The sequence below is a fragment of the Triplophysa dalaica genome, chromosome 9 (assembly GCF_015846415.1).
Source record: "Triplophysa dalaica isolate WHDGS20190420 chromosome 9, ASM1584641v1, whole genome shotgun sequence".
In the NCBI taxonomy this organism is placed as follows: Eukaryota; Metazoa; Chordata; class Actinopteri; order Cypriniformes; family Nemacheilidae; genus Triplophysa; species Triplophysa dalaica.
The window spans coordinates 4,582,413-4,608,181 of NC_079550.1; the positions used below are offsets into that span (position 1 = coordinate 4,582,413).

The window sequence follows — 25,769 nt, forward strand, 5'->3', positions numbered from 1 at the left end:
GCAGGAATGTACAGAAACTGGGTGATAAAACGTGATGGTACATATCTGTACCACGGCACTGTTAAGGTATGTGATAAAAACGATAAACGGCAAATGTATAATATTTATTTTTTGACATCCTCTACAAAGAACTGGATGCAAAAATAATTTCAGAAGCATACTTTATCAACACTCGACTTAATTTTTTTTTAACATTTGCTAAAGTGGAGAAACAGTCATTGCTTAATCAAATTTTTAACATATGCAAAAACTTTACAACAAGCTATAATGCTTAGACATCAGAACATGTATAAAGGACACACATGGAAAAAGCAAACAATAGTTCATTTAACTTTCTGATGTATGTAACCTTCAAGTCACTGTATGGCACAAATCATGTTTTAAAAGATAACAGGACCGATCGTCATATAATGACCACGTCCACTGCAACGTGTGTGCACTGAGAGAAACACTTTTAACATCTGAAGAAAGGAAAGCACTTGACACAAAAGTGTCGAGTGCGCGTCTAGCGCATGCGCATATGGAGACTGTGTTTCGGCCCATCCACCCGTTCCAGCTTCTCAAAATGCCTCCGGGCGTTTCTGATGTTGATGAGAGTGGCAGCCGAGGGTATCGACGGGTCAGACATGATCACCATCACGTATGTGTTAGATGTAAACACGTCAATAAAGGCCGCAAAGTTCGAATTGCGCACTTCCATGCTCTGGAAAGATGCTGCCAACTTACTGCAGCTGAGCTTGAACTGCTTGATGATGTTACTGATCTTTTCGAAGCGATGCGCGTCGCGCTGCTCTTTACACTGATAATGAGAGATCACCAGGAAAGTGGCTCTTTCGAAAAGCAGCACCTCGTCCGCTTCGATAATCTGCGCAAAATTGCGCAAATTGCACTCGAGCTGCTGCACATTAGGGATCAGCTGGTAAACAATGCTGGACCAGGCTTTGTACAGAGTCTCGTCCCAGATGGACGTCCGGAAGCAGGTGCAGGCAAGCGGACGGGACAGTCTCTTCAAGTCCTCCTCGCGCTCTTTAAATATCAGATCTCGTTGATCCTCCTGGACCAGGTCCATCTTGTGCACGAGACAGAAGATCTTGGCATCGGGCGAGTTCTGCAAGATGGCTTCCAAACACGACTGGTAGTAGTGCATGTCTTTCTCCAGCTCGCGGCTCTCAACGTCGAACACGTAGATCAGCACCTCCACGTTGCGGAAGATGTTGTCTCGCTGGCTCGTGAAGTAGTTCTCCATGAACGTGTCCTGGCCGCCGCAGTCCCACAGGTTCAGTACAAGGTTGCCCAGGAATCTAACGTGAGAGTGCTCGACGTCTATTGTGGCTCCGAGACGGCGGGTGTCTCTGGCGATGTAGTTCGCGAAGATGATCGACCGCATGCTCGTTTTTCCTGAGCCGCTTTTACCCATCAACAGGACCTTCTTCTTCATGGCTGTGCTGGACATTTCCCGCTTCACCTTATCCCGTACACGACGATCAAACTTCGGATCGACGTTCGTCAGCTGATTTGCACGAAAGCGAAAGTAAAATTGCGTCACGCGCGTATGACAGGAAGCGAAGTCACATGAAGCGCATCGGGACCCCGGTGCGATTGTTTCATTGGCTGAAAGCCTTTTGAGGGCTGCTCGATTTAGTGCCTGATTACAATTTTCTTTTAATCAATCACATATATATAAGTTCTTCATCGTAACGATGTAAAATGGCCCTTAATGTATTTTTAAATTATTTAAAATGGAATTGTATGTAAAACAACCTACTTTTACGTGAAAATAACCATTTCATGTTATCTGTGTTTTTTTTAATCTTACGTAAATTCCTCTGACGGAGGTGCTGCTGAGACGGTTCCGGGTAGATCAAATGTCGGACCGCAGAAAAGTCTTGCGACAAGTATTTAAACGTATATAAATAAATAAAACTCTTCTAAGAGCGACATATTATCGCTGGACTGTCTTAAAATTATTTGGGTAATAATGCTATCACGTTATTTCAACACTGAGGTATCGAATTGAATAAAATACGGCGAACAATAATTAGGACCTCATATGACTGTTGGTGTGCATGTTACCTGTTAATGTAATGTTTATGTTATTTTTCAATGACAGGTTCCGTGCTGAAGTCTGACTGATACATTTATAAAGGATTAATCAAACTTCATCATGAGTTATATTGGGGAAGACAGTGATAATGAAGTGGAGGGGTAAGTCAGTGTATTTACAGTTTCCTGAATCTGGTAACGTTAAAGTCTTGCTAAACCAGCGTTGGCTTCGTTTAAGTCGAAGATGTAAAACATGCAAAACGTGTATAAAAATATGTGAGTAGTGCAAATTATAGGAAGGACAAAGAAAAACAGGTGCAACCAGATAGCAAACCTGTTGTTATTGTGAAGCAGCAATGCACTATTTTACCTAATTTAAATTAATATACAGTAACATTACATAGCTATTATTCCTGAGCACCTTTATCAAAAATAAGTAATTCTGTAATATTTGTTTAATAAGAAATCATCACATCTACGTCATACAAACACTTTAGAGCACAAATAACAATACCTCCTGTTATACAAAACATTAGATCAAATTTCTCTTTTTGGGGTTCAGTTTTGGTTTGGAGAACTGTTGGCTTGTCATATAGATCCTCTACAGGATCAATGCTTGATTTTCACTACCATCCATGCTATATTCATTTTTTAACCTAATCTGACTGATCCGATGTCAAGCCGCTTTGTTCAACAGAAATCATTTTCGCTGTCAGAGGTGTTTCTGTTTCGAGTCTTTTATTCCATAAAAATACAATCTTCATGAAGACATATGATCTTTAGTTGACTCTGCTCTATTTGTTCCATGACTTGTTCAGATCGGTCTAGGCTTGCATGAATACTGATACGTCTCCAAACTAATTTTCTTTCCTTGCACAAACTATCTTCTACCGTGATTAAGTAGTCTGATGTGGTTTTGCGTTAAATTTTAGCCTCTAAATGACAGTTATTGGTTAGTAGATGGTTAGTTTTGTATTTTACATTCAATTTTAATATTATTTTTGAGGATCATGAGGGGCCGGCCACCCAGCAGTTATGGGTCTATGAAGAGTGACGAGCCAGAAGACATGGATGACTTTGATGATCCTCCAGCAACAACGATCAGAGTCATCCAGGGAACTCCGGGGTAAAGCTGCTATACACAGTCACACTAAAGCTTCCGAGAGGCATTCTGTGAAACCTTCCCATTTTTGAATGGTCACTTTTAAAAGTAAATTATAAAAAATACTGTCAGACCGAAGAATTTGATCAAGAATTAATTGTGAATGAGGAAGTCAATACATGCAAAAATGAGCATATACCTCAGTATATTTACTACATGTGTGTTGATGTGTTTTCATTTATGCATGTTTTTTCTTTCAAAGTTTAATGCTTCAGCGCCCAGAATCACCAGAGACAGCGATAACTGAACGTACACACACAAATCAGTCCAGCGTACACAGAGAGGGAGTGTTTTTGAAACCTGCGCCCGGCGGACACAGAGCGGAAACATTTCCAGCCCAACACAGGTTACTACAATCACATTACATGTTTGGGATAGTTCACCCAAAAAGTTCAGCTCTCAAATCTTTACATTTTGTGATGATTTCGTTAGGTCCAGAGTGGACAAAGAGCACACGGTGACAGTGGGGTCTGAGGTGCGGAGCAACATTCGGGCCGAGAGAGAACCGGATGAAGCACAGAGCGAGAGACAAACGGAGTTCAGTGAGACACACATGGAGGAGGAACCGAACGAAGGCGGTGCGATGGAGGTGCAGCAGGAGGACAAGAAGGAGAGGGAGATGAGTGATGATTATGATGAAATTGTTTTAGATTCGGACTTCAGTGAGCCAGCGGAGCCTCCGCCTCCTCCTCCAGAGGGCCATGGTCTTCAGTTTCGTCACAAGCACCGGTCACTCACACTGAGCCATCTTTTATCGGTGACTAATAAAAAACATACAATTAACATATAATAAAATGTAAACCCTGCTATATTTTCTTTACATGTGTTCAATATATTTATATTTGTCTTTTTCAGGCCATGGTATCGAGTCTCAGACCGTTGAGGCCAGTTGAAATGGCTTATTTAAAGCGAAGTCTGTGCGGCCATTACAGATTTGCGTCTGACTACTCGACAATTGCTGAGCTAACTGACGCGTTGGATCTAGCAGATAAACTCATCGAGCTCTGCGGTGAAGGAGAGGCGCTGTATCTCACTATACGATCACTCCAAAGCATCAAAAAGGATGAGCTCGCTAACACACTGAGGAAGACCTGTAGAAGAGGTAAACTGGCACCCACACCCAATCAAAAAATGTGGAAGCTGTTGTTTTTCTATTGTGGACCTTGAACCCTTTCTTTCATGTCAATCTAAATGGGTATAAAAAACTCTGTACTAAACTCAACAACCTAATTCCTTCCTTTCGTCTTTTTTTGTTTCTCTTCAGCTTTGTTGCAACATGATTTAAAATTGGACCATGACAGGCGATTTTACTCGCTGTATGAAGGCTGTTGCCGGCCGGGTCAGCAGCGGTTCATCAGCGAAGTGTACTCCGAACCTCTGACCGTCATCAGAGACAACGGGGATCCTGTAAACACTGAACATGAGGTGCGCAGGACAGCAAGCACAACTCAAGAGACTGTAATAAGGGCTAGCGACATCTTCCGACCCCTCCCAAACGACCCCAGCGACGTTCGTACAATCATGATGACCGGAATTCCTGCTTCCGGACTGACAGTGGTTGTGAACAATTTCATCATTGACTGGAAGGAGGGAAAAACCAATCAGGATTTTCAGTTTGTGTTCCCACTGGCAGGGAAGGAGTTACACCTCGGGAAAGAGGGCGATCAGACCTTCCTACTGATGCTTGCCACGTTTTATCCTGAGGCTGACAACATCAGATTCATAGAGAAGGAAGACTGCTTGATTCTGTTCATTATCGACGGTCTAGATCTTTGTGAATTCCCACTTAACTTCAAAGAAAATGCCGCTATTACAAGCATTGCGACGAAAGCCCCCGTGGACGCTCTGCTGACCAGTCTGATTAAAGGCACGATGCTTCCTCACGCCCGAGTTTGGATCACCAGCCACAGAGGCGCTGCTCACAAAATCCCCTCTCAGTTCATCAGCAGGTTCGTGGAGTTAAGAGGGCTCACGGACGCGCAGAAGGAAATCTACTTCACAAAGCGAACCAAAGACCCGGAGCTCGGTAGGAAAGTTTGGAACCATGTGAAGAAATCCAGAACCCTTCAGATCATCTGTCACATTCCCCTATTTAGTTGGATGGTGGCGTACGTATTCGAGCGTGGATTCCGTGATCCTGAATATGGTGCGCGTCTGCCTGCCCTCACAACATTCTATTCGCAGTTCGTCATCATCCAGATGGACAGGTCATTCGAGAGGTACCGCGGATATAGCGTGGAGGCACAGAGGTGGAAGGATGAAGACAAGCTATTTCTGGAGAGACTGGGAAAAATGGCATATCGCATGATTCTCGAGGAAAGGGATGAGTTCAGCGTGAATGATTTGCTCTCCGTGGAACTAAAATTTGAGGATTTGGACTCTCGGGATGAACTCACCACCGAGGTCAGGAGAACGAGTGACGACCAGAAGACGTGGGTCTTCAAGTTTGTGCACTACACCGTCCAGGAGTATATGGCAGCGATGTACGTGTACGTCACATTTAGAAAACAAGGGAAAAATGTAATGGACTCAAACAAAAGCCTGTTAACAAAGATGCTGAGCAAGGATCGGCCGATGATGGATCTGTACCGTACAGCAATCGACCAAGCACTGGCTTCTCAGAGGGGACAGTTCGATTTGTTCTTGCGGTTCGTGCTCGGTTTGGTAACTCCGGGAACAGAGGACAACCTGCGCGGATACCTGCTCCCGCACTATCATCCCAAACCCAAAGGGATGGAGGATGTAGTTAAATACATTAATAAGAAGATCAAGGAAAACGCTCATCCTGGGAGGTGCAGGAATCTAGAATTGTGTCTGGTTGAACTGCAGGAAGGAAAAGATGAGAAATGAGAAGAAAAAAGAAGTACAGTGTTACACATTGTAGGTGTGTTTTGGGAGGGGTGACATTTTGAACGTTGTCCTTGCAACCATTTTATACAGCTTTCTTTAAGGAGCAGGACAAAATCTAACTGATGAACTTTCCTGCAAATCTCTAATCTCATTTGTGCTTGCAGAAACTTGACATCAGTGGCACAAATCGCTTTTATCCTTTTTCTCCTTTTTTTTTTACAAGCTCTAGAGTCACTGTTCTTTTTATTGCTTTGTATTTATCTTATGTTCAGTGGAGGAAGGTCCGTTATAAGGGTATGGAACCACTTCCAGGGTAATTCATTTTTAAATTTTGGATGAACTGTTTCTCAAATCGTTTTGTTGGTGTGAGCATCTAATGATAAATCTAATGATTTGTTACCTTTTTTATTTTTTACAAACAAAAACACTTAAAAACAAAGATAGCGCCTCTCTATAATATGATGCACACATTCCATGACTTTAACAGACATTTGTAACACTAGTGATTGTGTAAATCATAAATTCAGCAATACACACGTATCATCTGTATGTATGTGTCACATGCTTTAAATGACTTCGTAATGCTGCCTTTATGCATCTGTATACTTGTGTACTAAAGGAGAGGTTAACAACTTAAGTGTCCATGTTCCTGTCATATGTCTAATCGATAAACACATTACTGGTGTGCATCTTGAGACAAAACAATGGCAATGACATGTTTTAAGATGTTCAGCAAGATATTTTCAGCAAAGCACAGCTTAAACTTTAATTTTAGTCTGGGACTAGTTTTAAACCAAGTCTCTGAAACTGGTAGGATTTTTTTTTCAGGTTGTTTAGAGAGACTTTGTGTTATTATTTTAAATGTATGCTCCAGAATTAAATTCTGTGGACACCGGTCCAGAACAATTTGAGTATATGTGTTTTTTAAAGAAGACTACAATCGTTCAAACATAAGTCACAGTTAAACAGTGGTTTTGCGTAGATGGAAATTTTTATTTATAAAAATATTATTATATTAATATATTTATATATTTAATTTATATTTATGTATTTATAAGAGTTTTGTGGCAAGTGTGGCATGAAGATCTCAGCTGCTACTAAACCAAATTATAATTGATGATTCATACCAGAATAAACTAATTAAACACACAATAATTAAAGTTATACGGGTATTTAACCATTCTGAACACTGTAGAAGATCTGATTTATTATAGTTACACTAACTAAAATAGTAATTATTCAATTAATATATTTAATTGTTATAGTATTAAATTCATTATGTACTAACTGTTGCAGCTAGTGTTATCAACGCAAATGCTTTTAATAGACATATTTTTGTTACCTAATATTAGGGCTGTGCAATTAATGGAAAATTAATTGTAATACTCAATTTTGGCTTCAACAACTACAAAAACAAAATAATCAAGGTAAAACAATTATTGTGCAGCATGTCATTTAGCGGGATCCTCGCTTTTCGTGTGGTATAAATCCACAGTGCACCCCTTTCCTTAACAGTGGGTCAGCTGTGCTATTTCTCTACATTTATATTTCTGTTTGTAATTTTTCTATGTTGTTCTAAAAGTTAGTGAGTAATCGTGGTAAATATCGGGATATCGTGATTATCATTTCTGTCATGGTCATGATGGTGTTTGGGATCTTTACGATGTTTTACGAGTCCCTGCCATGTGTTACATTGGCAGCATTTGGCCCGCGCATGCTGTAAGCTCTCTACTGTGTCTCGTAGTTCCTCCTGCAGACGGCGCATGAAGGCTCAGACTGCTGAATGAGCTGCATTAAACAAAACTCGATTTTTGTCTTGTTGTAGATATTGGTATACCTGAAAATTTGGTCGGTTTAACTTTGTATACAGATATCTGTTTGATTAGATTGACTGTGATTGGTCCATTTTGAACAGCGCTGGCAGGAATACACTCGAGACTTTTTAAAATCTGAACAGTTTTTTTAAACTAGACATTATACACTTGCAGACTTTTTGAAAGTTTCAGAAAGAAACACACTAACTTATCAAATCTGCAGACTGACACAGACTGAAAATCTGGGCAAAATTTGGGCAAAATTCTTGTAATGTATTTTAGCCTTTAGTAACTATTGTCGAATGTGATTGGTTCATCTTCAATAGCGACGAGAAAATGTTTTTTAAAGCATTTTTTACAATTAATTGGTATCGTTGTGGACAGCGATTGGTCTACTGACTTGCACTCTAACTTCATGTCAGTTTATTTGCTACGTAAAGTAAATGCTCAAATTATGTAGACATATTTTTAAAGATCTATAACAGTGCAGCTTATTTACAAAACATGTGAATCGGATCAACACAATCACATTTGTCACTCTTGTCTAGTCAGTTATTATACAATGCGCAACTGCTCATATGTAAAATGTTGCATGACGTGTATTTTTACATAAGACAGCAGACTCTGGGTTTTTATTAACTGGAACTTTATTTGGAGGAGCTGAAGGTCAGACGACAGGCATCAGGGTGACGGCGGCTGCATTGACGGTGAAGGCAGCGATGCTGATCTGTCGTTTGACCTCGTCCCAGGATTTGTGGGGCTCCGCGGCGTTCTCAATATCAAACAGAGCGTCGTAGATCCCGGGAAAAGACTCGCCCGCGTATTTATTGTGACTGCTGGGAGCGAAAATGATATGCCTACAACAGATGATAAACAACTATCTGTAGTTTTAGACCTTGTACATGTATAAAAAAATCTTTCGACCATAGACGGATTTATTCATAGCCTCTCGATATCGATTGTTATATGCAAGTTGTCTGCCATATGGGATGGGTCAAAGTCGGTCCATCAACACAGCAAGTTGGCCGCATGTCTGCAACTTTAGTAACATTCATGTATGAATATCAAATTGTTGATTGTGTGTTGATGTGTAGACCCAAACATTGCAGTTGCTAACTAACAATACAAGACGAAGGCGTTTACTAATATTTACAAGTGAACATAATTCAAAATCCTGTAATAGTGAGTTAATACATTCAAAAACCCAAACCAAACACCCAGTTTTCATCATGAGAGGTTGCATGATGACAGAGGTTGAATCTTGGAAAATCCCTTAATTTTTACTGTATGTAATAACAGCAACTGAAATGTTGACCATTACAAGATCGCAGACATGTCTGGAACGGTTGAACGTGGCATCTATGTATGTGTATTCTCTAGACACTGATATATCTACCTCCGACCTCAAGCATGTCTCATTTAAATAAAAGGAAAGATATGCTCATTGTCTGACAATGCATTATGGGTATGACCAGAGATCTCCTTCCCAATACCGCTAGAAGAAGAATATGAAGCGCATGAGTCTGTCAACATTGCTGTCAATTCAATGCTTATCTGTGTTTTACCTGTAGAATGGCCTTCCAGGTAGACCCAGCGGGTCAATGAAAGATCTCTCTAAATACATGAGCTGATCGTTTATCATCCGCACAGCCAGAGCACTTGTGAGAGAGAGAGATACAGAGATAACAGGTGTAAGAACAAGTTTTCTGTTATTGAGGTATATGATGTGACAGGTGGACGTGCCGTCAGCATCTAGTTAGTTAAAGGGATAGTTCACCCAAAAATCATAATTTTGGAACAAAAACCTCAGGTTGTTCCAAATCTGTTTACATTAATTTGTTTTGATGAACACAGAGAAAGATATTTGGAAGAATGTCAGTAAGCAAACAGATCTCAACCCCTGTTTACTTCCATAGTAGGGAAAATAAATACTACAGGAGTCAAAGGGGGATGAGAGCTGTTTGGTTACTGACATTCTTCCAAATATCTTCCTTTGGGTTAATCAGAACAAAGAAATTTATAAAGGGTTGGAACAACCTGAGGGTGAGTAAATGATGACAGATTTTTGGTTGACTTATCTCTTTAAATGTTTCATTAAAATCACTAAAACTTGTCTGTGTTGAAGTGCTGTCGCTCATACTCGGAAGAGTCCAGATGAGTTAACCGCTGGTGAAAATCTCGTGCTGCGTCTGTGAAGTTCCCAACCGCAGAGAAGAGAGAGTCTAGAAACATCAAAAGAAAGAAGTTTATGACAAAGAATCAAAGCTTTGCATCCCTATACAAACTGTTTAAATACTCAAATCTGATTGGCTGGAGGGTGTGGATTAAAACCCTTAAACACACGGGTAGCTCCAGTCAGTTTGATTACATTTGAAATTACCTTGCAAAATAATTGCTATTTTCACCTGAGTGATCTACAACTGCACTGTAAACATCAATAAAAGCTTTAACTTGACAAATTACCAAGGTATAAACCGGATAATCCACAGCTAGACGTGCGTTTAGGGATTTTAATGCTGCTTCACGTTGTGTGGTTCCAGGACTCCATGTCGTGCATTAAAACCCTTTAACACACGGCTAGCTGTGGATTATCCCTTACTTCTACACACTGAATAACGTCTCACCGAATGACACGTGGTACTGTTTCATGGCATCAGGATGTCTCTTTGCCAGCTGGTATATGCTGTTGGCGTATCTTTTAAGAGATGAGGCGTATTCCTCACAGTTTAGAGGAAGAATCACAGAGTCAGCCAAACTGTAGATGAGTCCACCCCTGACACGGGCCACAGCCTCCAGCCTGCGGAAACTCGGGTCATAGAAACGCTCCACTATCTCATAGGTCTCATAGACACTGTGATAGACGGGATAACTGCTGTAGCGCTCTGTCTTCTGAGGGAACAAAACACAAGTATATACTCTATGAATGACTCGTTTCGAAATCTTTGTGGTAATGTAATGATTTTTTAAAGGTACAATAGTATATTTACTCCTAAGGATGAGAGAGAAGCATCTGAATTATGTTTTGGTGCTACAAAATGAATTGAAGATTTCACATATATAAAAGTCACTCACGCTGTTTTTGGTGTATCTTGCCCTTCCAGACGCAATACCTAATCTGATGAAATATGCTTCAAAATCACTTCCAGAACCCAGTTTGCTGATCCTAAACACAATCACACGTACAAAAAGGCTTGATCAGAAACGTCAGACATCTTAAAGAATTCAGGTGTTATGCATAATATTAAAGGAATAGTTCACATTTCTTTCGTCTGTCAAACACAAAAGAAGATTTTTTGAAAAATGTTGGTAACCAAAACCTGACGGTCTCCATTGACTTCTATTGTATGGACACAAAACCAATGCAAGTCAATGGGGACCAACATTTTTCAAAATATATCTGCAGAACACAAAAAGAAGGTCATACAGATTTGAAATGACAAGAGGGTGCGTAAATAATAACAGAATTTTCTTTTCGAAGTTGAACTTCCATCACACTGTCCTGAAACTAACCGAGGTAGATTTTGTTCGGTCCAGTTGTCTCTCTTGTGCCAGCTCTCATATAGACTCATTTTCTCCTCTCCGATCTCTGGACTCGGTACCTTCAAAAACACAAGTTTGACACTTAAGTGTTGTTAGAAGAATGATTCAGAGGGTTTCTTAAATAATCAAATCATTTGTTTACAGTTATCTATTTTAGGCAGGCAGACAAATATACACATTTTAAGTTCTGACCTTCTTGGTGATGTCATACACAATAGTGTGTAGAGAGGGGGTGCAGTCGACCCTCAGTGTGTACATGCCTGCATATACATACACATGTCAGATGCAAATTCAACATGAACATGAAAACTCAACATGCGTGTGTGTGTGTGTGTGTGTGTCTAACCCTCAATGGCAGAGTCAGCATTGATGTAAGCGACTGCTCGCTCCTGCAGTATTCTGGCATTCTCCTACAACAAACAACAAACAAATTCATTCATTGTTAGTCATTAAGCACATTCATTTATTACTTTCACAAGTATAATTCACTGATTCATTAATTCATTCTTACCTCTGCCCACTCTGTCGATCCCAGCAGACCAAACTCTTCTGCGTCCCAGCTGGCAAAGATCATCGTTCTTCTCGGTCTCCAACCTCAATTACAGATAAAACATGATTTAAATAGAGAATGAGGGTTAAATACTGTAAGAGAAGGTCATGACAGTGTGTGTGTGTGGACACACCTCTGCTCATGAGTTTTCCAGCCGCCCTCACAGTCTCATGCACCACAGCAGCTCCTGACACAGGATCAATCCCTCCAAACACCCATGCATCCCGATGACCGCCCAGAATGATGTACCTGTCTGATCGCACGCAAACACACATACAGACATGATCACCAAACTTGCAACCGTATTCCTAGGGATCAGGGTTATTTACTGGTGTTCTTGGTGGTTCGAGTGTCTAGGAAATTCTTCTCGCTAGAGTTACAGGTTTGTTTATATCACTGACCCTAAATAGGAGCAACAGCAGTAGTGATCTATGGTATGGAATAAGAACTAGAACAAGAACTAAGAATTAGACATCACACCACATAACATTTGTGATTTCACCTGGCTCCACAGCTCCTCTCATCCAGCCAAGCACATTGTAGATACGGGTCACCTGATTGTTGGTATGACATTCATACGCACTTTACTAAAATGAAATAAAAAAAGGAATAAATCAGTGAACGGTGAGAACTTTTCAATGTACTGTTTATAGTTGCCTGCTGTAGTGTACACAGTATACACTCTTAAACACTAAGCTTTCCTGTAGCTCCTGTAGCATTAACAATGGCAAGGTCATGGGTTCGATCCCAGGGGATTGCACATACGTAGAACAAAATGTATAGGATAATGCAATGTAAATCGTTAAAAGCGTCTGCAAAATGCGTAAATGTAAATGTAAAATAATGGTGCTTAAAGAGTGTTCACAGCGATGCCACAGGACCATTAATGGTTCCACAAGGAATCATTCATACAAATTTCTTCAAAGAACCCTCTCTTTCTTACCTTTTTATGATCTGAAGAACGTTTTTCGACACAAAGAACGTTTTGTGAAACAGATAGGCTCAACGGATGTTGAAGGTTCTTTTTGGAACTATTTAGACAAAAAAGGTTCTTCTATATGGTATCGTGAAGCACCTTTATTTTTAAGAGTGTGAGTGCCCACTTAACTTTGTTTTGAGGCCAAATTTGTACCCAAACGTGAGAAAAGCCTGACAAAGTAAAATCTATATAGTATTTTTTTGTAATTGTACAAATGTTAAAGTTCCCTTTTAGGGTTTGGTTATTGTTTTATATCTAGCTGCGTAGACAATAGAAGTCTATGGAATGTCCCTTATTTAGAGGGGTAAGTAAACGTGTGTATGCATGTGTGTGAAAACAGAGTCTCATTGTGTGCACTGGCAAACCTCCAGGATTAGAGAAAACAACACATCAAAAGAAGTGTGTGCATGTGTTTGCGTGTGTGTTGCGGGAAGAAAATGTTGTGTAACCTCAATGAGAATGTTTACAGATCTTTACTGCTGACATCATGAAAAAAAATGAGTTAATGTTTACCTTGAGTGACAAAATGTGATTGTGAGCGGATAATAGAGGTATGAAGTTAATGTAACCATTCATTACAAGGATCACGGGTTGTACACACACATACAGGATTGTGCGCGTGACACTGGTTAAAGGTCAGGTGTGAATTGGGTTCAATGTTTAAGTTTAAATGCTGAAATATCAGAGTCTTTAAAGATCATGAAATGAAACTTCGACCACATTAACTGTTTTAATAAATGTCCCGGGTCACTACATAATTTAACGTGTCTCAGTCTTTGAAATGCCTCATCTCAGAATGTAATTGAAATGAGAAAGCACCACCTGAAGGGACCGGTGCCGTGGCTTCACCTTACTTCAAATATAAATACTTTTATGTGGTTTTGACAAATATTAATCAATTATTATTCAGCATTATCTTATTTTAAATTGATGATTTAAGCACGATTAAAACCAACCATTTCTGACACAGAAAGAAGAGAAAAATTAATGGTTTAAAGTCTGTAATGAATGCTAAGGCTCTCTCTTAATGCTAGGTTTGCACACACTCTACCCTTGAGGAGTTTGTGTATGTGTGAATATATTGTTTCAGGAAAGTGAGTGGAATACCACGAGTCAGGTTTTGTTTTTGGGTCATGTTTTTATTCATATTATACTACATGCTTGTCATCTTTGACAGTTTATAGCAGTGGTTCCCAACCTTTTTTCCTTGGGCTCTCCCACGTACATACATGACAATCGGAGCCCCCCCCATCCTTCATATGTGTTTCTGTGTATATAATTGCTACTCACGCACACATATATAGATAGCAAAATATAAATAAATTAAATGGTTAAAAATGAGTAATTTCAAAGATTTTAATGACATTTTAATTGAATAATGAATCAAATGTTCAGGTTATTTTTCAGGCTGCTGTCAATAACTGCTATTTTTTACGAGGTGTCTTTCATTTTGTTTGGTTTCATGCTGTCGTTTACCTATTTTTCACCACAGAACACACATTCTGGCCGAGACTTGTCTTGTCCTTCAATAAAATCAAAATTTAAGTTTTGTCAGAGCATCTAAACTTTTTCATAATTTCTGACAAAGAATCACTGCATTTACGTTTGTAACGAGCAAGGTGGGACAAGAGGCAGTGACGCGAGCGATAATGAGTGTCATCTCATCGGAGATCGGAAGCATAACAGGACAAGCGACAGGAGTGTACGACAAGAGAGGACTAGGCCTGGATTTATGTTACGTTTTATTATGTAAATATTTTGGCATTTTACTTTCATTTGTTTTGTTTTTTATTAGAAGTTTTAAGTGTTTGCCAGTTTCCGCCTCATTCCTTCCTCACCTGGAACTGTGTCACCACGTTTCTCTGCTATTTTCCTTTTGATTTTTGTTGACACAAACTTATTTTTGACTGCATTGTCTTGGCATTGCACAAAAAATGTTTTAAACATACAAAATATTATTATGTAAAATGATTAGTGGAACATTTCATGCAGCTTTATTACACCTCAATGTATGTCAGCTCCCGCGCCCCTCATGTGAACTATGGGGGTCGCGGACCCCAGGTTGGGAACCACTGGTCTATAGTACTATATGCCCTGTCTCATGAATCAAGAAGTGTTTGAGAGCTTTGTGCTTTTGATTATCCATTGATAACCAATCATGTGAGCTTGATCTGCCCAAGTAATGTCTAGTCAGTTGACTCTGTTAGCTTAAATACTACTGCATTTTGGATGGAAGCCAGGTCGGCCTGTGGAACTCCTTGAGAGTGCTGAAGCTGACTTCTGCTGACAAAACTACAAACTATTTTCCTCACAAAATTGTATTAAATTAATTATATTCCTGACTGATTAATTATCTTCTTTAATCATAACTGGTCTACGGGTCTTTTACTGTAAATCCCCTACACACCCATATTAGGTGAATGATGAATATTAGATTTAATATTTCACATTACAAATAAACTCAAAGGCACTTTCAAACTGTATTTAAAGTAAAAATGAAGTGTTTCTCATACTTCTGTTCAGTGCCAGCCGTGAATCCTGGTCCAATCCGGTACGAGACGTTAAGAGCGCCCTTCCAGTTATCAGGAGGATTAGGTCCTCCCATATTCCTACAGGAAGTGACATCACAGTAACATCACATCTCATCCCATCTCAAGCTGCACAATGCGCAACAAAAATTGGTGATGCCAATGCTTGAACGCATTGTTGCATTATTCTATCAAAGACCTTTATGAAAAACGGTCAAAAAACGATGTATTACATTTGTAGAGGTGGACTTAATAGCATCAGTATTTTTAGCAGAGGTCAACCCACTTCAGCAGTTGAATGGCATCATGATATCCAATGGGATGAACTGGAATCTTGGGTAAGCCCACGCCGTCTTCTGCCGGATATCTGTAGGTGTATTCTACAAGACAGATGGATTATGATGAAGACTATGAAGGTTTGAAGGAAGCAGACAAGGGCGCGTTTCCCAAAAGCATTGTTAGCCAACCATGGTCGCAAGTTCCATCTTTCCAGCATAGTTCAACAATTTAAGCGTTTCCCAAAACCATCGCTCCAGCGATCAATCGCAAGCAGCATCGCAAAGTTGCGTGGTTTGAACCACAGATCTAGAGCTGTGGATAGAAGCATCGTTCCTTATTATTATGACAACTAGACCTACATTTATCAAGCTTTTTATTAAAGTAAGCAAGCAACATGCAGTGCATTCCATATCCATCACTCGAAATATATACAAATTTTATTGGAAATCTTAAGTTTGTCAAGGAAATACAAGCGCTGTTTTTTTAAATGGCACATGATCTGTGTGTGCTAGGAACCTGTGGAATCCCTTGGCAGAATGACGTAGAAGGACACTTATAAATTATTTAAATATCGTGATATAATACAACAGATAACAAAATAGGATAACAAAAGTATTCCATAAATGCAATGTATGTTATTTACAGCAAGAATTTGACATTAATTCGATCTGAACCTATTTATTAATAGATGTCGTTACTCCACCAGCTGTATGGCGTCATCAACTAGATTGCTGAACCAACTTTGTTCAAACAATTGATCTCCGACAGAGTTACTACGGTTTCCGGAAACAGTCGTGACTACATTGTTAATTTCCCCAATGATGCATCTTAACCAGCTGGTGGTTAACCAGCGTGTTATGTCCTTGTTCGGGAAACACACCCCAGTTAACCAACTGTCTACTTGCCGTCTCACGTCGCAGAATACACAAAATATACAACATGTAATAATGCCTTCTCCCAAACATCATAAAATAGAGACTGTGTCTGTCCCCTGGATTAGCAAACATTAGATAATGCGTAAACCTCTTGAAAGTAATTTAATAAATGTTAAACAAATCAAACATGAACAAAATAAAGATAATCAACTGTTACAACAGTTGATTAAATATTTTTGGTTTGCTAAATATTAGATCTATCTCTAATAAAGTACTTTTTTATATTATAACAGATCATAAAATAGACATGCTCTGTCTGACAAAAACATCACTAAAGCCAGATGATTATAGTACTTTAAATTAATCTGTCCCCCAAGATTTTTATTATAAACATGAGCCTTGTCTCAGAGGTAGAGGAGGAGGTGTCGCTGCACTTTACAAAAATTATTTTAGCATCTACCAGAAGTCTAACTCTAAATAAAAATTTTTTGAAGTCATGGTACTTCATGTATCAACACCTAATACTAAGGACAAAACATTTTTTTAATTTATTCTAGCTATTGTATATAGGCCTCCAGGGCACCACACAAATTTTATTAAAGAATTTGGTGGGTTCTTATCAGAACTAGTACTGGCCGCAGATAAAGTCCTTGTCGTTGGTGACTTTAACATCCATGTAGATAATGATACAGATGCCTTGGGAATGGCTTTCAAAGACACTCTTAACTCCATGGCCGTTAGTCAACATGTGTCAGGACCCACCCACCTTCGTAATCATACTTTAGATTTAATACTGTCTAACAGTATAAATGTGGACGACGTTATCCTTCAGCAGAGTGAAGATATTACGGATCATTATCTGATATTATGTTTGCTTCACTGGCCTACGGCTGCAAATCAAACTCCTTGTTACAAATATGGTAGAACGATGCAAAAAATGCGTTTCACAATAAACTGCCTGAATTGTCTCAAATCTCCAGCATGACTAATAACGGTGAAGATCTTGACATTACCATTGTAAATTTTAACTCCACCTTCTCGGAAACACTAGAGACAGTTACTCCTCTGCGTTTAAAGAAGATTAAAAATGGCAGCCCAACACCGTGGTATAATCAACACACTCAGGCTCTAAAGAAAGCGACCTGGAAAATGGAGTGGAACTTTAAGAAGTCTAATTTAGAGGTATTTCGTATAGCATGGAAGGATAGTGCTCGAAAATACAGGAAAGCCATTAAACGTCTAGATCCGCCTCCTTCTCATCACTAAAAGAAGAAAATCAGCACAACCCTAGGTTTTTGTTTAACACTGTGGCTAAATTAACAAAAAATAAAATGTCAGCGACTTCAGATTCTGGATATCAGCATAACAGTGATGAATTTATGAACTACTTCACAAGTAAAATCCAAGATATTAAAGAAAAAATTATAACATTGCAACCAGAAGTGAAACCCGCGGAACAAACCAACTACAGCGCCCGTAAGAAGTAATTCCATTAATATATATCGTAGATCTGAAGAATGAAGAATTCTAGTCTGGATTTAGTCTAGAGCATGTGACAGTACAGAGACTGAGCTTTGAACGGAGTTACAAATGATCTGCTTTTTGCGTCTGACCCGAGGTTGTATTTCGTTATTCACCTATCAAGTGCAGGTGGTAGATCCTAAACTTTTAAATATTCTTCCCTGCACTGTCCGGGAGGCAGACACACTCTGTCAGTTTAAATCTAGACTAAAGACGCATCTTTTTAATCTTGCATACACTACACTTCCATAATTTAAATCCACAGAGGGTTTAGGCTGCATTAGTTAGATCAACCAGAACCAGGAAAACTTCCAACAACAACTGATGTACTTGTTGCATCAAAGAGTGCAGAACAGTACTCTACTCTCAGCCAGTCTTGTCTCTTTGTTCCAAGGTTACCGCAGGATGCAGTTCATGCCCAGACCTGATGGCAGAGCTGAGAATGGGAAGCGGTGACCTGACAAGAGCTGAGATGATAGAGCTGGATAAAGGACGCGGCAACTTGACACGATTTCACTACAAAATTTCAAATGCTATTAGATTGTTAATGATAATCTTAAATCTATAATTTACCCTTTTAGTAAATTTATTTTAATTTAGCCTTTAGCACTGTCGAGCTTGTGCAGAGGCAGCAGCTTTTGCCTGAGGGGACCTGGAAACACCTGGTTAGGCCTAGGTTCATGTGAGGTTTTTTTTTCTCAATTGGAGTTTTGGGTTCCTCGGCACCGTTTGCATACTGTTTTGCACTATTTGCCTGGCCGGGGGGTTCATTAGAAGAAACAAGTTTTACATAATTAATATTGCATATAGGAATTTATAGTCTGTTTAATATTTTACCTCTTTTTCTCTCTCCTTTATCTTAAATGTGTGCTTTAACTGTGTGTGAGTGCATTTCTGTCTGTGTGTGTGTGCCTGTGTGAACGTGCTTGTCTGTGTGTCCGTACGTGTGCATATTGTGTGTGCGGAGCGTTTGTATGTGGGTATGTCTGTCTTCTGTTTTCACCTTTTACAGGTATATAACTTTAATTGATTTGCTTATAGTCAATATGTCTCATTTACAGCTGCTTTGTAACAATGAAAATTGCAAAAAGCGCTATATAAATAAAGTTGAGTTGAGTTTTACACTCTTAGCACAAAATCTTTCAGCACAAATAGAGACCTTTAGCGGGGTATCCGGGTGTGAGAGGGTCTCCCGCTCCATTCAGGTTAAGGACGTTTCCTCTCTGAACGCCACCTCCTGGCAGATTCCAGCCTTTCGGGTACGGCTCTACATCCTCGGCACAATAATCTGCAGGGTCCGAGTACAGAATGATGCCTTTTGCTCCGGCTAACATCGAATTCTTCACCTGCAAAGACATGTTTGAATAGTCCACATGTTAAAAATATCAACATTTACATCGGAATCTTTCAGATGAATGTAACTTAATGCCATTTGCACAAACCTTTCATGTTTGGTGAACCATCCCTTTAACACCTTCCATCAAACATACACCAAACATCAAACAACTCTCATCACCTTGTTTCCACGGAAGATTTTGCCGTAACGAGCGATGACAATTTTTCCAGTACAGTTAATCCCCAGGTCTCTGTCCAGTATAAAGAAATCCTCCGTCCGTCCATAATTCACATACACCAGATCACCCTACAGTTCAGAAAACATCACATTACTACAAGAGCTTTGTAAATCATGTATGTGTAAAATATAATTTAACACAACACATAATATGAATGAAAAGGATTTGACTTCCATTGTATGAACATAAAGCCACTGAAACATTTATCAACATTTCTTCTGTTCCATTGAAGAAAGAGTCGCTACAGGTTTTGGTGAATAAATGATGACCAAATTTTTTATTTGGTGGAATTGTCCCTTTAATGAACGAAACAGGATCTATTTTAATTCATGTTGACTCTACATTAGCAGATATCAGTATATTGTCTATAAACTCATCACCTCTGGTTGTCCTTTTGCAGAGAAAGCGTTGTACGGAGGGACAATATCTTTCACGTGTTCATAACCTTCAGGAACAGGTTCAGCCAGAGAGGTGTTGAATATCTGAAAGAGAGACAAAACCTTTCTGATTAAATGAAAAAATATTAATGTCTTGTGACGAGCAAGGCAGAACAAGAGCCGTGAGGGAATGACGCGGGGCCAGTGATGTGAGTGATAATGAGTGGACCGTGAGGTGGCTGCCTGCCTTTTACTTCAACGTTATTGTTATTTATTTTAAAAGTTTGTTTAACGTTCACGGTTCCCGCCTCCTTCCTTCCCATTTGAACTGTATTACATGACTTATTTATGTTTTTTAGGCTTGTGATTGGCTGTTCCTACCTCATTGCCCACATGGTCCACTATGGAGATGTAATTGGGGTTTGTTTTATTGGGGTACGAGAGCAAAACGTCATACGGTACAAGATGCACCGAGTCCAGCCCGAACTTCATCCACTCATCTCGAATCTGCTCGGCCAGGATGAGATTCTGCTGCGACCCCGCCAGATGGGGCAGTCGCGTGAACTTTCTGTTTGGGTGAAAAGTGTACTGCTGCTTACGAGGCGAATATAGAATAGATCTAGACCTTTAAACATCAAACTCTAAGTAAACTGCATTGAGGGAAACTCCGGACAGGTGGGCTGTATTTTCACCTGAGATGTTGTTTGATATTCTCCGCCTGCATTTCATCCAGGAAGTCACGCAGAAAACTTTTGGACGTTTGTCCATGATTGACATGAGTAGGTCGAGCAAACCAACCTGTGAACAACAGTTATGAGAAACAGACACCTGTCACGCCAAACCATGTCTGAAGAAATAACACTTATCTTCTGTTCTATAAGTTCTATAAAGGGTTCATTAGCATTGATGACAAAGAAGAACCATTTTAGTCAATGCTATTTTTTAGTCATCATTAACAGAAACTGTTCACATTAAAACATTCAATACGCAACCAAAATCGTTCTGTGTGGTGTGTGTGTGTGGGAGAGAGAGCAGGAGATGTGTTGTTCTCTCGGATCCTTTTGCTTCCTGTGTAGAAGAGGGCATCTAAACACACACACGGTTGTAGTCTGTAGAACCTTCTTCGCAACAGACAGGTTGGATGTCAAAGGTTATTTACAAAACGAAGTAATGACGTAGTTAGTTGACTGCATTTTGGGTGTAAGGCAGGTCAGCCTGTGGAACTCCTTGAGTGCTGAAGTTGGAACTATTTTTCTTCAGTAAATTCTCTTCTATTAATTGCATTCATGACTTCTTGAATTCATTCATTCATTAATGGTCTACAGGTCTTTACCCCTACACATCAGAAGTACAAAACTCTCTAGTAGCCTATAGAGAAACTGAACAGGAATAAGTTTTATCTGTTAAAATTAAATGTCGTTATTATTGCAAGAAAATTTCGTTACAACATGATTCATGATTTTACAGCAGTCAGGCCGGATTACTTAACATTTCACAATATTTGTGAGGACATTTAAAACGTCAAGTACAGTTAAACATGGAAACACACAAACTTAAAACAAGTGAACACTGCTCATGAGCAATGCTCAGAGTTGAATGTTGATTGTAAAGCTCTCATGGCTTGACATTATGTAAACATGCATATTATTAATAACATTAAACTCACCTATGATAAACCCAACCAAGAAAAAAGCCGTAATGACTGTTAAGCGACAGATCCAGGTCACTATTTTTTCCTCGGTTCCCATTAGAATGAGGGCAACACTGACCAGTCTGCTGAAAGAATGAGCTGAACTCTGAAGAGAGCGAGAGAGAGAGAGAGCGAAGAGTGAAGGCGGGTCTTGGCAGGTCTGTTGAGAAGAATGATTCACTTCAGCGAATCGGTTCATTCAAACGGTCCGTTTATCCGAAAGAATCTGAAACTGTCAAACCAGTAACACCAGAACATGGGGTGAGTTTCATGCTTGTGACAGTGGGAGATAATGGAGGGTGAATTTTCTGGCAGAACATTGGCTCATTTAAATTAGGTGACTTGTCGTGGAAAGCAGTACATTTGCTCTGTGCACGTAGGCCTACATTGTTACACAGTATACGTCACTTTTCAAGTTTATTGGCTGAAATAATCCATACGAAAAGTAATTTATAAAACGGTCAATTCTGGTCCTGATTTTTATTGCTTTAAAAAATTATCAAATATCTTTTAATTGTAATTGTTTTATAAAATTATAAAACGCCTGATTTGTATTTATGTACCCATGCTACGGGTATGCAGTAACCGTTTTATAAAAGCAATTGCATATTACAACTTCTTCGATGGTCTTATTGCTGTAATTTAACACACTGAGGTCATCTAGTGGATTTAAACAGCACTGCAGTTTCTGCCTTTCATATTTAGAAGAATTTCAGCAAATGCTGACGGCAGGCGTGCTTTTCTTGGCACAACACAGGCACCTAGTGGTCTCCAGTTCAGTCCAGTTATTATTATTATAAAATAATAAAAGAGCTCAGTGAATATAAACCAGATTTACGCATTGCAAAAACGACTCACATAACTTTAAATTACAGACATTTGAGATTTGTCTTATTGTGTTCTATTTTGTTTACATTATAGTTTGTTTGAAAAGTAACATTTTATCTCCAGTTTCAGTGATAAGTGTTCATTTGAACAGCAGCTGCGCGGCCTTGCGTGAGGGCGCGCGCGACGGGAGTTGAGGAATGCGACGGCATGCTTTACTTGGAATTTAATAAGAGAGAGAGCGAGTGGTAGGCTGGGAGGGGCATGTTGTCTTGTTTTTAGGTTCCTTTGTTATTTATTGGAAAGGAACAGAAGCATTTGAGCTTGGCTGTGTAAAATGACATTAGTAGGCCTGCAAACTACAACGATGTAGTAATTCCACTACATGGTGCCATAGTCCGCAGCGACATATGAGCTCCATAACATTCCACTTTTACACGCAAAAATAAGTAGCTTTTGCAAACGTGTCCGATATTAATTGTGTTTACCAATTCAAATATACATAACATAATATACACAATAACGATAATAAAACCTTAGTGATATATATATACAGTTGTGTTCAAAATTATTCAACCCCCAATGCTGTAGATGGTTTTAGGGAATTTAGTGTACATTTGTAATTGTATTCAGAATGAAATCCTACAAGGACTTCTTAAAGAACCATATGCAACTAAAATGACATCAATTAGTTTTGTAATACAGTAGTAAATGTTTCTTTTGTGAATTCTTCATTGACATAATTATTCAACCCCTTAAAGACTACCACTCTGAAGAACAGAGGTTCAATGAAGTGTTTTCAATCAGGTATTGAAAACACCTGTGGATATCAGGGAGCAGCAATAAAGCCTAATAAGCACCAATTAGGCAGCTTTAAAATGACTGTGATACTCAGCTCCTTCTAGACATTTACTGGTGTGGTTACAAACATGGTGAGGTCAAGAGAATGGTCCAGGAAGACAAGAGAACAGGTGATTACTCGTCACAGGAAGGGCAATCGCTATAAGAAGATTGCAAAGATGTTAAACATACCAAGAGACACCATAGGAAGCATCATTCGCAAATTCAAGGCAAAGGGCACTGTTGAAACGCTACCTGGTCGTGGCAGAAAGAAGATGCTGACTTCGACTGCTGTGCGCTACCTGAAGTGTAGAGTGGAGAAAAGTCCACGTGTGACTGCTGAGGAACTGATAAAAGATTTGTCAGATGTGGGTACTGAAGTTTCTGCTCAGACAATACGGCGCACCCTGCGTAATGAAGGCCTCCATGCCAGAACTCCCAGGCGCACCCCCTTGCTGTCCCCAAAGAATAAGAAGAGTCGACTGCAGTATGCCAAAAGTCATGTGGACAAACCACAGAAGTTTTGGGATAGTGTTCTGTGGACTGATGAAACAAAATTAGAACTGTTCGGGCCCATGGATCAACGCTATGTTTGAACAAGGCCTATGAAGAAAAGAACACCTTGCCTACTGTGAAGCATGGCGGGGGGTCAATCATGCTTTGGGGCTGTTTGGCTTCTGCAGGTACTGGGAAGCTTCAGTGTGTGCAAGGTACCATGAATTCTCTTCAGTACCAGGAGATATTGGATGACAATGTGATGCAGTCCGTCACAAACCTGAGGCTTGGAAGACGTTGGACCATTCAACAGGACAATGATCCCAAGCATACCTCCAAGTCCACTAGAGCATGGTTGCAGATTAAAGGCTGGAACATTTTGAAGTGGCCATCGCAGTCACCAGACTTAAATCCGATTGAGAACCTCTGGTGGGACTTAAAGAAAGCAGTTGCAGTGCGCAAGCCTAAGAATGTGACTGAACTGGAGGCTTTTGCCCATGATGAATGGGCGAAGATACCCGTAGATCGCTGCAAGACACTTGTGTCAAGCTATGCTTCACGTTTAAAAGCTGTTATAACTGTAAAAGGATGTTGTACTAAGTACTAAGATTGAATGTCACTTGGGGGTTGAATGAAACTGATAATGATGTGAGCTCAGAAAAGACATTTGTGGTTATTTCATTATAAATGTTATGTTATATTTGTCTGACCTACACGTGCCTCTTTGATTTAATTGTAAGCAGGATGACTGAATGATCATAATCAATGTCAAACCGACCAAAACAATCAATTTCAGTGGGGGTTGAATAATTTTGAACACAACTGTATATATATATATATATATATATATATATGCCCACCTCTTTAATTTATTCGTGAGTTTCATTTTAAAACAATACAAATAGATAAGATAACTATGTATTTACTTTGCATTTGTCTTTGCATTCCCGATATTTGTATTATTTTTTTATCACTGCTTTTCATACTTGGGTGCCCTGATAAAAAACGCACATTCTGATGGTTTTCATCGGTGTTGGGTTTTGGTTAGTAACTGTAATTTAATTACTTTTCCTTTGAAAAAGAAAATGATGGGATTACTCTTATTTTTTCTTTAATTTACTGACAGATACTTCTGATGTGATTCAACTAAATACTTACTGTGCAATATATGTGTGTGCAATAGTGAACGTCAAAATTCAAAGTCTTACTTTAAAATCCGCGCTGTAATGTATAATTCTCACATTTGTTGTACTTGGTCAATAATACTACTTTATGTAGGTTTATAATATTTATTTAAAGAGCCGTTTCATGTCTATCCTTGAATCACTTAACTAATCAAGGTTGATGATATAGAAAGTTATTAGTAATAAGTAATTAAATACTTTTTACTGTAATCTTATTACACTGTTGAACATGTCATTAGTAATTAGAAATTAATTTCTTTTTCAGAGTTACAGACCCAACACTGGTTTCCATTACAGATACTATTAGCTATAAGCCATCATCTGTTTATCATTAAAATGATTACAAAATTGTGTGTGCTGTGTTATGGGATTTCCTCCACTAGGATTTAATCGATTCCCATCTGCCATTAGTCCTTTAGAATTTCTCTGATGAGTTCCGTTGTTATTCTTTTTTTCAGCAGGCTAAAAAGCGCTCAACAGATGTTTATTGTCTACCTTTAGTGCTTTTGGTTTATGGTCAGAATGCACACAGGACGTCTGCACTGCGCGTTCCAAATCCGGGTGTTGCTGTTGCGTCGCAGGGGAGGCGCGTCACACCCGAAACATGACCGGCGTGAACGGGTCCGAGAGGCAGACTCTCACT

At 39.3% G+C, this 25,769-nt stretch overlaps 3 protein-coding genes across 5 annotated transcripts; 1 reads left to right on the forward strand and 2 right to left on the reverse strand.

The window, feature by feature from the left end:
• Positions 1-88: 88 nt before the first annotated feature.
• On the reverse strand, positions 89-1,590 carry rraga (Ras-related GTP binding A). The gene has a single exon (XM_056756924.1). The coding sequence runs from the start codon at positions 1,451-1,453 to the stop codon at positions 506-508; it is 948 nt and encodes a 315-aa protein (XP_056612902.1). The 5' UTR covers positions 1,454-1,590; the 3' UTR covers positions 89-505.
• Positions 1,591-1,787: 197 nt separating this feature from the next.
• nlrc3l (NLR family, CARD domain containing 3-like) lies at positions 1,788-7,172 on the forward strand. Of its 3 annotated transcripts, none has more exons than XM_056756920.1 (7): positions 1,788-1,905; positions 2,111-2,205; positions 3,050-3,169; positions 3,408-3,551; positions 3,638-3,962; positions 4,061-4,307; positions 4,470-7,172. In XM_056756920.1, exons 2-7 carry the CDS (start codon positions 2,165-2,167, stop codon positions 6,053-6,055), a joined length of 2,463 nt encoding a protein of 820 aa, XP_056612898.1. In that variant the 5' UTR covers positions 1,788-1,905; positions 2,111-2,164; the 3' UTR covers positions 6,056-7,172. The 3 variants fall into 3 exon arrangements, with proteins under 3 accessions (XP_056612898.1, XP_056612895.1, XP_056612896.1); XM_056756917.1 differs by having other exon boundaries at positions 1,830-1,972; XM_056756918.1 differs by having other exon boundaries at positions 1,860-2,005.
• A 1,332-nt stretch (positions 7,173-8,504) lies between these two features.
• On the reverse strand, positions 8,505-25,748 carry naalad2 (N-acetylated alpha-linked acidic dipeptidase 2). The gene is given in 21 exon segments (XM_056756411.1): positions 8,505-8,726; positions 9,435-9,527; positions 10,010-10,091; positions 10,494-10,758; positions 10,942-11,032; positions 11,380-11,468; positions 11,602-11,669; positions 11,756-11,819; positions 11,921-12,003; positions 12,093-12,212; positions 12,462-12,527; positions 12,530-12,546; positions 15,452-15,547; positions 15,753-15,846; positions 19,301-19,487; positions 19,658-19,783; positions 20,096-20,197; positions 20,474-20,660; positions 20,785-20,890; positions 21,759-21,888; positions 25,622-25,748. Coding segments are annotated over 20 exon segments (2,208 nt in total). The 5' UTR covers positions 21,841-21,888; positions 25,622-25,748; the 3' UTR covers positions 8,505-8,536.
• Positions 25,749-25,769: the final 21 nt, after the last annotated feature.